Source organism: Colletotrichum costaricense (genome assembly GCF_030867565.1).
Source record: "Colletotrichum costaricense strain IMI 309622 chromosome Unknown Scaffold_19.1, whole genome shotgun sequence".
Taxonomy (NCBI): Eukaryota; Fungi; Ascomycota; class Sordariomycetes; order Glomerellales; family Glomerellaceae; genus Colletotrichum; species Colletotrichum costaricense.
In genome coordinates, this window is record NW_026848248.1 from 828,459 (window position 1) to 838,918 (window position 10,460).

The 10,460-nt window shown below is 56.5% G+C and overlaps 4 protein-coding genes across 4 annotated transcripts; 2 read left to right on the top strand and 2 right to left on the bottom strand.

The window, feature by feature from the left end:
* Nucleotides 1-137: 137 nt before the first annotated feature.
* CCOS01_14116 (origin recognition complex subunit Orc5) lies at nucleotides 138-1,798 on the top strand (the record flags this gene model as incomplete). The annotated part of the gene is made up of 3 exons (XM_060462260.1): nucleotides 138-242; nucleotides 305-709; nucleotides 770-1,798. 3 exons carry the CDS (start codon nucleotides 138-140, stop codon nucleotides 1,796-1,798), a joined length of 1,539 nt encoding a protein of 512 aa, XP_060307356.1.
* Nucleotides 1,799-2,229: 431 nt separating this feature from the next.
* CCOS01_14117 (triose-phosphate transporter) lies at nucleotides 2,230-4,006 on the bottom strand (the record flags this gene model as incomplete). Its single annotated transcript, XM_060462261.1, has 2 exons — nucleotides 2,230-3,498; nucleotides 3,572-4,006. 2 exons carry the CDS (start codon nucleotides 4,004-4,006, stop codon nucleotides 2,230-2,232), a joined length of 1,704 nt encoding a protein of 567 aa, XP_060307357.1.
* Nucleotides 4,007-5,103: 1,097 nt separating this feature from the next.
* On the top strand, nucleotides 5,104-6,981 carry CCOS01_14118 (uncharacterized protein; the record flags this gene model as incomplete). Its single annotated transcript, XM_060462262.1, has 1 exon — nucleotides 5,104-6,981. The coding sequence occupies one exon, from the start codon at nucleotides 5,104-5,106 to the stop codon at nucleotides 6,979-6,981; it is 1,878 nt and encodes a 625-aa protein (XP_060307358.1).
* Nucleotides 6,982-7,568: 587 nt separating this feature from the next.
* CCOS01_14119 (uncharacterized protein) lies at nucleotides 7,569-9,801 on the bottom strand (the record flags this gene model as incomplete). The annotated part of the gene is made up of 3 exons (XM_060462263.1): nucleotides 7,569-7,688; nucleotides 7,745-8,290; nucleotides 8,341-9,801. The coding sequence occupies 3 exons, from the start codon at nucleotides 9,799-9,801 to the stop codon at nucleotides 7,569-7,571; spliced, it is 2,127 nt and encodes a 708-aa protein (XP_060307359.1).
* Nucleotides 9,802-10,460: the final 659 nt, after the last annotated feature.

Genomic DNA, 10,460 nt, shown 5'->3' on the forward strand with positions numbered 1-10,460 from the left:
CCGTACCTTCGTACGCGACACGGCGGTCTTGGGTTTCCGGCCCGTTTCCCCGGTTTTCCTTCTCCGGGTGACGAACGCTGTTTTCGAGTTGATACTTACTAAAAGGCTCGAACGCCAGAGCAATTGGCCCAATTGACATGGCGTCTCTCTTCCAGCTTCCCGAGGAGCTCCTCCTATCCCCCTTATTTGAGCGTTTCCCCTGCCGCGAACGTCAGATCCGGTCTTTAGCTACTCTTCTCCATGTGAGTCGCCAATCTTTTGCTTGACTCTATGTGAAGGCCAGAAATTGACCTCGACACTTCAGCCCGCCGCCGCGCCCTGCCGGAACCTCATCGTCTACGGCACCGAAGCCACCGGAAAGTCGGCCATCATCGAGTCTCTCCTGCAGAGGCTCTCCAAGCCCCTCGACGAAGAACCGGAAGCCGACCCCAAAACCTCTCTCAGCTTCGCCATCGTCAACTCTATACAATGTATCACGGGCCGGCATTTATTCGAGCGGACAATCGCTGCGGTGGTGGACGCGATACAATGGGAGGCTCCGCCCAAGAAGTGCGAGACGTTAGCTCAATTAATGGTTGAGCTGTGCAAGATGCTAAAGTACACACAACGACCCGACGGCTGGCGCCTCGTGCTCGTCTTTGACGCAATTGACCGTCAGAGAGACGCTCCCGCAACTCTCCTCCCAGCATTAGCACGGCTATCCGAAGTGGTGAGTGATCAAGCATCCCCCACGCGCTCAATCATGGCATACTAACATGTTGCTACATAGATACCATGCCTAACCTGCGTCTTCATCGTCACCGCCCCTCCCCCCTCCAGCATCCGCATCTCCTTCGTACCACACATCCAATTCCCAAACTACACCAAGCAGGAATTCATAAAAATCATCTCGGCGTCCCCGCCGCCGCCGACCCCGACCACGACGCAGGACGACACAAACTTCCTCTGGACCCGCTTCGTCGGCGCCGTCTGCGACGCCCTCACGACATCGGCGTCCCGCACCCTACCCTCGTGCCGCCACAGCTGCGACGCCCTCTGGCCGCGCTTCACGGCGCCCATCCTGGCGCGCACCCACGGCCCGCGCGAGTTCTCCAAGCTCCTCATCGCCTCGCGCGTGCATTTTCAGGACGAGAGCCTCCTGAACCCGAGTATCGTCTCCATCAAGCTCGGCAATTCTTCTTCGACGGTGTCTACGACGACGACAACGACAAAGGTGAATGGCCACACACCAGTGGGCACGCCCTCGAAGCACGCAACAGCATCAGCTCAATCAGCGACGGCACTGATGAGCACCGCCACCGCCGACCTAACAACCCTACTACCGACAACCACCCGCCTACTCCTCCTCGCAGCCTACCTCGCCTCACACAACGCGCCCCGCCACGACCTAACGCTCTTCTCAACCTACCACCACGGCCGCCGAAAACGCCGCGGCGGCGGGTTCGTAGCCCCCAAACGAGGCCGACCGAGCAAGCACAAGAAGATCTCGCGCAAGCTGCTCGGCGCGCACGCTTTCGTTCTGGAGCGCATGCTCGCCATCTTTGCTGCCGTGCGGAGCGAGTGGGCCGATGCCGACGTGCGTGGCGGGTTTGGTACTGTCGGTGGCGGCAGCGTGGTGGACGGCGACGTGGGTATGGCTATCTCGACGCTTGCGAGTTTGCGGTTGCTGATGAAGGTTGGCACGGGTGGTGATCCGATGGACCGTGGAGGCAAGTGGAGGATTAATGTTGGGTGGGATATCATTCGGGGCGTGGGGCGGAGTGTTGGTATTGAGGTGGAGGAATGGCTCATTGACTGAGGTTGAGTTGTCGGCGTACGTATGACTTCATGTTGAGATGGCAGTTGATGGGTCTTGAGGCTAGACTCAGTGACAATATGAATGGGACACGATTATCCTGCCAGTTTTGATGAACCGTTGTAAAACTTCAGCTTTGGATGCATTATGTCACTCAAACGCCGGAGCCTTTCTTGATTCCCGGTGTCTAGTTATCTCATCTCGAAGGGTGGATTTCGCCTTATGCCTCGCCCAGATCTCCCCGTGACATCTAAACCCAAGGCAAGCTTACAAGAACATGTGTGTATGCGCGTGTGTTTCATCCATACATTGCCGTCAACCCAGACTGGCGCCTATCATGATAGTACATTGACATTGAACTCCTTGCGACTCATTGGCCTAAAAAAGACATGTTTTTACAACTCCCATCCTACGACCTGCCCCAAAAAACCCCTCTACCGGTCCCCAAATCGCCAGGTATCTTCCTGCTTAGTACCCGGTGCGAGCCAGGCGGCGTTACTCGCCCCGCGGGCTCTACCGTTGCTGGGCCCGTCAGACTTCTTGGCATCTTCGCCATGAGGCGAATGCCCGTTGCTAAATGACTGGAATGCTCCAGCAGAGACCATGGGACTCTCAAAGACGGGCGCATTCTGGCTGGCGTTCAAGGCGTCCTTTGTGTTCAGGGGTAGCAGGGGTTCCTCCTTGATCTCCATCATCTTTGCCTTGCGGTCCGCCTTGTCCCGGTCGTGTGTGCGGTCGTAGAGGTAGAGGCCGACAAAGGTCAGCAGGATGCCGACGCCTTGGAGAGGGGTGGTTTGGTTGCGGAACCAGATGATGGCAATGACGATGACGAACACGCGCTTGATCAGGCTGGCGACTGAATACGTAACTGGCGAGACAAGGGACAAGAGGACGAAGGCGAGGATGTTTTGTCCAAAGTGGAAGGTGCCGTTGAAGATGAACTCGATGGTGAGGCGGCCGTGGTCAAAGGAGCCCGCCTTTTCGTTGAGGTCGACTGCGCCGTCATGTAGGACGTCGCCGATGATTCCGGTTCCTTCGCTCCAGAACCAGATTGGGACCGTCAGGATGAAGGCCATGCCGGAGGAATAGCAGAGCAAGTTAAGCTTGTCGAGTTTTTGTGACCGCGCTGACTGGCCCTCAGCCTCGGCCTTGGCGGCTTCGTTGAAGAGACGCTTCGAAAAGATGTTCTGCGTCACGAAAATGATGGTGGCAAGGAGGGCGTACAAGATACCCAGGAGCTCGCCACTGTAGCTGTTGTGCTTGCCTGAGCAAGCGAGCATGACCCCGAGGGTCAGGGGGACCAAGGACAGGTAGGTGTTGACAGAGTACCGGATGTTGAAGATCAAGCGGTAGGCGAGAACGGTGAAAAGGGGAGAGAGACCCTTGATGGTGTGGACCAGCGAGACGGGGATCTTGGAGGTCGCAGTCGAGCTCAGCAAGTGGCCAAAGATCTGGAATGCGGCAAGGGGCATCGTCGTCGAAATGACATCGCGGGAAGGGTAGCGTATGCCATGCTTGAGAGCTGGTATCGTCGTCTTGAGACTTGGAAAGATATTGGCGAGCCAGGCGAAGAGGATGCAGTAGGTCGCCACGAAGGCGAATTGGATGAGGGTCAGCGTCGCGGGCTTGTCGAAGGCGGTCAGGATGGACTTTGAGGACGTGTTCGTAAGGGCGGACGAGGTGTACCAGAGGACACAGAGCGCCTACGATGCAAGCCATTAGCGCCTAGCAAGCAAGAAAGAAGGGAGCAGAGCAGCGTTTCTAAACAAGACTCACAATCAACCTAGGAGAGACAGGCGCCTTGAGCGCATCAGCTATCTCGTGAGCATTCTGGCCGACGCTTCCGCCTCTTGTCCGTATGTTGTGAATGGCGTCACCCAGACTCTTCTGCCTCCCGTGGCCATACCGCGTTGGCACCTGCTGGCCCGGCGCACCCCATCTGACGCTGCGACCCTGGAGACTCTCCTTTCTGGGTTGCCAGCGGTCGCCGCCTACGGGCGCTCCTGGTAGCGCATAGCCGTTGGACTTTGCAGGACTCGGGGCCCTCGAACCGTTGGTGAGGTGGGAATCGATGTGGTCGGGGAATTTCTCCATGCCGCCGTTGCCGTTGGCAGAGAGGGAATCGATATCGCCGTACGGTCTTGGTGAGTGCTGCGACCGATTGACCGAGGAGGTTTGTGTTATAGAACCAGAAGTTGTGGAGTGAGGCATGACGCGAGCACTGGGGGAAATTTGGCGGGGACAAAAGTTCTTGGTATCAAGACAAGGTATCCCGTCTCCGTAAGGTAGCTGATAATGCTGGCAGGGTGGGTATGCGATTTTCGTAAATTACTTACCTAGTACCTCTGAGGCCTGGGCACCCCTCTGGAGATATCTCTTGTACTGGTAGAAAAACGAGTGACAGATGCGGCAATCATGCGCGAAAAAAATCAAAAAAACCTTAGACTTGCTTAAGGTCGAGCATTGTCTCTGCCTTTGTGGAAGGTCGATTTTCAGATGGCGACGCTCTGATGGTGGGAGGCCAGACGTTCTCTCTTGTTCGCATGGGCAAAAAAAAAGTCTCGACGGCAGGGCGAGATTTACACGTCCATACAAAAGTCAGCTCCCTAAAGTTACTGGGGGAGCTGTCCTCATCTCAATCAATCGGAGATCCCACGGTGCTGCAGCGCGGCTTAGGAATGGCTCGTTGTCAGTGGCTGCTATCCCTGCTGAGCAAGGGGCAGAAACGCACCCCCCCACGGAGCTTCGCCCACCAGTACCACGGCATTCAATAGCCCGTGCCCGGGGCACTAAACCCGCTGGAGGACCGGCGCAACGGGTTGGCACCTGCAGTCCGTACGGCGTTATGGCATTGATGGGGAGGCACCTACGGCGCTGCTGGATGATTAGTAACGCCGCCTACCGACAAGACTTGGCACCCCAAGCACCTTACTGGACGGCGCCGGCCCAAGCTTCGAGTAGTACCTACTGCGCTACTTAGGAATACGTACCGTTCTCACTTCGGCCAGGATCAGGGACGGACCCACTTAATCGTAAAGCAGCCTCCAAAAGTTTGGCGCGGCTGTCACGTATCGCCAGTCGCCTCCAGAAGGCTGTTCAGCATTTGACGCCCATCAACATCTGTTCCATTGCATTGTACTTCTCCAGTCCACTTCTGCGCGCCTGCAGCACCACCGCCGTTTTGCTTTCCCACAAAGCATGCGCCCTCGCATCGATCCGAGAAGATTTACCATAGCCGCAGTGGTCTGCTACGTCGTAACACAAGCTACACCAAAAGCGTTCAGCTCCACAGCGCATCTCGATTCAAGATGGCGGCCCCAAAGATGACCAAGAACCAGATGCGGAGGGCGAAGAAGAAGGAGCAGAAGAAGGCTCAGACAGAGGTGCGTTTCCCGTTCGATGTCGGTGCATGCGCGCGTAATACTGACGTAGAGGACAATCAGGTCGCGTCAAACACTCCCGAGGTCAAAGACGACGAGAAGAAGCCTGAAGAGACTGAGGCAACACAAGAAACGAATGGCAACGACCTCGAGGTTAAGAACGAGTCCGAGACCAACGCCAAGGTCGAAGCCGACGGCCCTGCCGACGAGGATTTCAACTTTGACGATGAGAGGTTTGCCGCATTCAAGGATATCTTTTCAAAATTCGGCGTCGCGATAGACGAGGACGAAGTTTCAAAGGAGGCCAATGCAGGAAACACAGGCGAGGTAATATGGGACGAAGACGATATTCCCAGCGAGGACGAAGAGGCATCAGGACAGACGAAGCTCTCCAAGAAGAAGAGAAAGCAGCTCAACAAGCTTTCTATTGCGGAACTTAAGGCTTTAGTCAAGATACCCGATGTTGTCGAGTGGCAGGACACCTCAGCCACAGATCCCCGCCTTCTCGTGCAGATCAAAGCTCAAAGAAACGTGGTGCCCGTTCCTGGCCACTGGGCGCTCAAGAGGGAGTACCTTTCCTCGAAGCGAGGTATCGAGAAGCCGCCTTTCCGGTTACCAAAGTTTATCGCCGAGACGGGCATTACGGAAATGCGCGATGCTGTTCTCGAAAAGCAAGAGCAGCAATCTCTGAAGCAAAAGCAACGTGAGCGTGTCGCTCCCAAGATGGGCAAACTGGACATCGACTACCAGAAGCTCTACGATGCGTTCTTCCGTTTCCAGACCAAGCCGGAGCTCACGCGGTTCGGCGAGGTGTACTACGAGGGCAAGGAGAGCGAGGTTGATTTCCAGCACTTCCGGCCGGGCGACCTGACCGAGGCTACAAAGGAGGCCTTGGGTATGCCGCCAGGCGCACCCCCACCATGGCTCATCAACCAGCAGCGATTCGGCCCGCCTCCATCATATCCCACTCTCAAGATCCCAGGACTCAACGCCCCGCCGCCACCAGGCGGTTCGTGGGGTTTCCATCCCGGTGGCTGGGGCAAGCCCCCCGTCGACGAGTTCAACCGCCCCTTATACGGAGGTGACGTTTTCGGCCTCACAAACCAGGCTGGCGCACAAATCGCACCACCCGTCGCCGCGCCCCTGGCCACCGGCGAGCCCGTCGAGAAGACTCTCTGGGGTGAGCTGCAACCCCGCGACGAGGAGTCCGAAGAGGAAGACTCGGAAGAGGAATCCGACGAGGAGGAGGAGGAAGACGAGGACGGCCCCGGCGGCGGCCTCGTCTCGCCGAGCGGCATCGAGACCTCGGGCGGCATGGTCTCGTCCGTACCGACGGATTACCCGGGCCACGGCGTCGAGACCTCGGTGGCGGGCGAGATGGACCTGCGCAAGCAGCGCCGCGGCTTCGACACGGAGGAGAGCTCGCACCCGCGCTCGGCGTACCAGGTCATCCCCGAGCGGCAGCAGCGCACCGAGGGCTTCTTTGGCAGCGACAGGGTGTACGACCTCAACCAGCAAAAGGCAAACATGCCCGTGCTCGGCCAGGAGGACGACAGCCGCAAGCGCAAGAAGCCCGGCGACGTGGACGTCGCGCTCGACCCGGACGCGCTGCTCAACAACGACGGCATCAGCAAGGACGAGGTGCGGCGGCGGTTCGAGGAGGGTAAGCGCGAGGAGGGGCTGGGTGCCAAGTGGGCGTACGAGGAGGATCTGTCCGAGATGATTGCGCAGGAGTCGCGCAAGAGGCAAAAGGTGGACGAGAAGCGCAACGACGAGAAGAAGAAGCAGAGCAAGTACAGGTTCTAAGTGACTTGGGAGCTTGGTGGCTGGCTGAATTCTCTTGTCGAGAAGGCAAATATGAGAGAGAGAGGGGGGGGGGGGGGGAGAAATGTAATGGTATCCTTATGGTTTTCAATGTTGCAAAAGGGGCACCGGCGCCGGGTTGGGCATACAGAAATTCTAACCGTTGTTTTTTTGCCATTTGATGATTCCGCGCATACACGTGTTGGTCTTGGTATCTCGAATAGATTGCTCTATAAATACAGAACAAAGGAGAACAACTTTAGTCGTCAGGAGGCCATTTACTCGTCATTTCAAAGTGAGATTCAATTAGTATAGTTTCATGCCTGGTGCCTCTAGAATCCCGTCTCTATCGGCCGCCCCAATGATGATGATGCGACGCCGTTTGCCCCATGCAGGTAGATGCCATCCGCTTTGTTTGTCGAAATGGAAAATGATGAGCTTCTTCTCTCTTGGCTTCTTTCTTCCCCTCATACACTTCTCCGTTCCCCCTCCCCCAATCTTCCTCTCGTCCCTTGAGTTGACGGGTTGATATTTCTTACTATACACTTATACGTCTTGCTTCCACGGCTGACGGTGGCCGGGCGTCCCTCTTACGTCCGCTCTGCTGCTTGTGTGTCAAAGCACTCATTGCAAACCCAATCCGGGTCATCGACGCTCATCTTTGCGTTCTCGCTGATGCAATCCGAGTGGTAAAGCCGTTTCGAGCATTTCTGTAGACAAGGTTAGCTGGCGTCGTTTGTAATGTTACTCAGGGGTCACCACTCACCAGGTTGGTACACAGGAGGAGCCTCGGCCCCAGAACAGTCAGCCCACACACCAAGCAGCCACCGGCACTCTTGCGGATGTGAGGCCCCTGAGGCGACCCCTTGGGTACCAGCGTCGGATATTCCCCGGTCTTGATGCCAAGTTTCGCCTTGCGCGTTGCAATGTGGTCGAGGGCCTCCACGACGGTGCCGTGGTCGAGACTACTTCGCGCCAACAGGTATGTAAAATGCTTGCCAAACTCGGTCATACGAGAAGGCGAGGAGAGGAGCCATTCCGACTTGAGCCTCACAAAGCTAAGCCAGGCCGCGGGGAAGTATATGCTGGACGAGAGGCGCTTGGTGAGCATGAACTTGTCCCACTCCTGCATGTACTCCCTTTCATCCGGTGGGACATCAGAGAAGTCCGCTAAGGCATCACGATGCCATTGGATGAGCCATTGATCGCTAGCGGGGGGCTTTTTGTATTCGGTGCCTGGTTGTAATGTGGCCCTAGTGATAGGGTCGTAGAGCGTCTGTCCAATATCTGGCAGAAGCACTGTCGAGCGTGTCTATACAGAGTCAGTAACGTTCTTGTGGGAGGATTTGCGAGAGAACGAACCTGCGCAGGTTTGGCGAGCGGTTGTTTGCTGCCACGACCTACTGGTTGGGGTCCAGGTGTGCTTTGGTCTTCGGTACCAAAGCGTGATGTTGAGAATGAAATATTGCCATCTGCGAACTGATCCAAATCGAACGCCTTTGTAGGTCTTCTAAGAGCAAATGGCTCCGGACCAAATGTGTAAGACTCATAGCGGTGTGCTACCTCGAACTCGGCGCCTTTCGCGCGAGACTGCGGCCGGAACTCATACTGGTCATGTTGACTGATGAGATGAACCTGTAGCTGAGGCAGCGAGCTATGTGGCATGCCGCACGTGACGCAGCGGAATGAATCCAGACAGACTTTCTCGCTGGGTAGGTGATAGGTAACAGTCCCCTCTTCAACGGCATTCGCGGCACCGCGTTTCTTCCGCTTCTTGTCCCTGCCTTGAGCCTTGTCACTGAGGACTTTCAGGTTGTAATTCTTGGTGGCGCCGCGCACTCTCAGCGACCGGTTAGGGGTGAGTTCTTCTTCGAGATCCTCGTCGATGTGGACATCCCCGTTCACCGCGCCATTTCTAGGAACTTTCACTGGAGTTCCTGGTGGACTTTCGTATAATGGCTCCTGGCCGTAATCCGTGAGAAGTGAGTCCTGCGCGGCTAGCATGCCGGATACTGTGATGGAGGGCTCTGTGCCCGCTTCCACAGCCCGGATCTGGCCTGCCTCAAAGGCAGTCGTCCACTGCGCATCAATATCGATGACATGCTCTGTCGGGCCAAGGGACTGCGGTGTCTTCTTGACTTTGAGGTTTAGTAGTGCCTTCCTGCGTGTGAATAAATCTGACGATGCGGCAGCGAGGACCCAGTGTATGGCCTCGGTAGGGTTTGCTTCATCGGCTGAAGAGTTGATGTTAATCGGAGGCCAAAAGGTTGGGCCAGCAGCTTCGAGCTCGACACAGAGACGGTAAGAATCAGCCAAGTCAAAGGAGCCATTGTCGTCGCGGTTGATGCGCATGCTGTCTTCCGGGATGTAGAACGGGCGTTGCAGGCAGATGCGCGCCATCCGGTTTGGGCCGCCAGGGTCCTTGAAAGACCTGATATCGCACAGCTGGCTGTTGCAGTAGAGCAAGACCTCACCAGCTTTGGTGACATGCGACAGCGAAACCTTGCATCGGGCTTTCAGGTTCACGACATCGTCGGAAGGAGCCAGGGATATCCTTTTGGAGGCCCTGTGGAAGATCCTGTTGACCTGAACACGGAGGTTGCGCTGCAGGTCGCCAACATCTCGCGCCTGAAAGATTTGGTCGGCGAGCTGATGATCGGCATCCATGCGACGGCGCTTGTTGGGGCGGACCTCATGATGGCCGTTGGAAACATCTCCGGAAGCAGCGGCCTTGGAAGCCGAAGACTGGGTGTTGCCCATGCCTTGCAAGATGTTCCTCTGGAGAAAAGGGGTACTGCGCTGGCGCCGCGAGTGAAGCGTCATAGCTGGTGAAGGGGGACCATGAGAGGTTTATAGAGATAGTCCCGCTTGGTGCTTCCCAGAAAGGCTAAATGAAGACCGTAAGCCTTCGAATCTACCCTGAGTGTGGTTGCCCCTTACTTCGCAAAGTCCACTTCAACGTGGTGAGCCAGAGTGGAAAGATGTCTGGTCTCGATGCTCATTGAAGGCCTGTGAGTGAGAGGCCGAGTCTCACGAGAAAGGGGCAGTGAGGTTGCGCCTCACCGTTGTCTCCTTTCTGGCGTCTTGAAGCAGAAAATGCAGAGTGGCGGGCTGCACAATCCGGATAAGGCGCAAGTCAAGTCTAGAATTTTTGTGCCAGACCTGAGCCAAAGAGGTGTCGTGGTGACTCGAGAGCAATGCGACAGGAGGGCCGAGACAATGAGTGGGACCCAAGGAACGAGACGCGACCGCGACTGCGACTCGGGTCTTGGTCAAGGAAAAAGGAAAAGAAGCCCGGGCGGTAGGCTGCTTGGACACAAAAGAGAAAATCGAGCCTAAAATATGACGGACTGCAAGACTAGAAAACCATGTTCTAGCTCTGGCTGAAGAAAGGCGGCGCGTTCCTGACGGTCAAGAGTGGTGGCGCTGGGCGATGACAATAACAGGAACAGGCTGTGATAGAGCGGGAGTGGAAGCGCGTC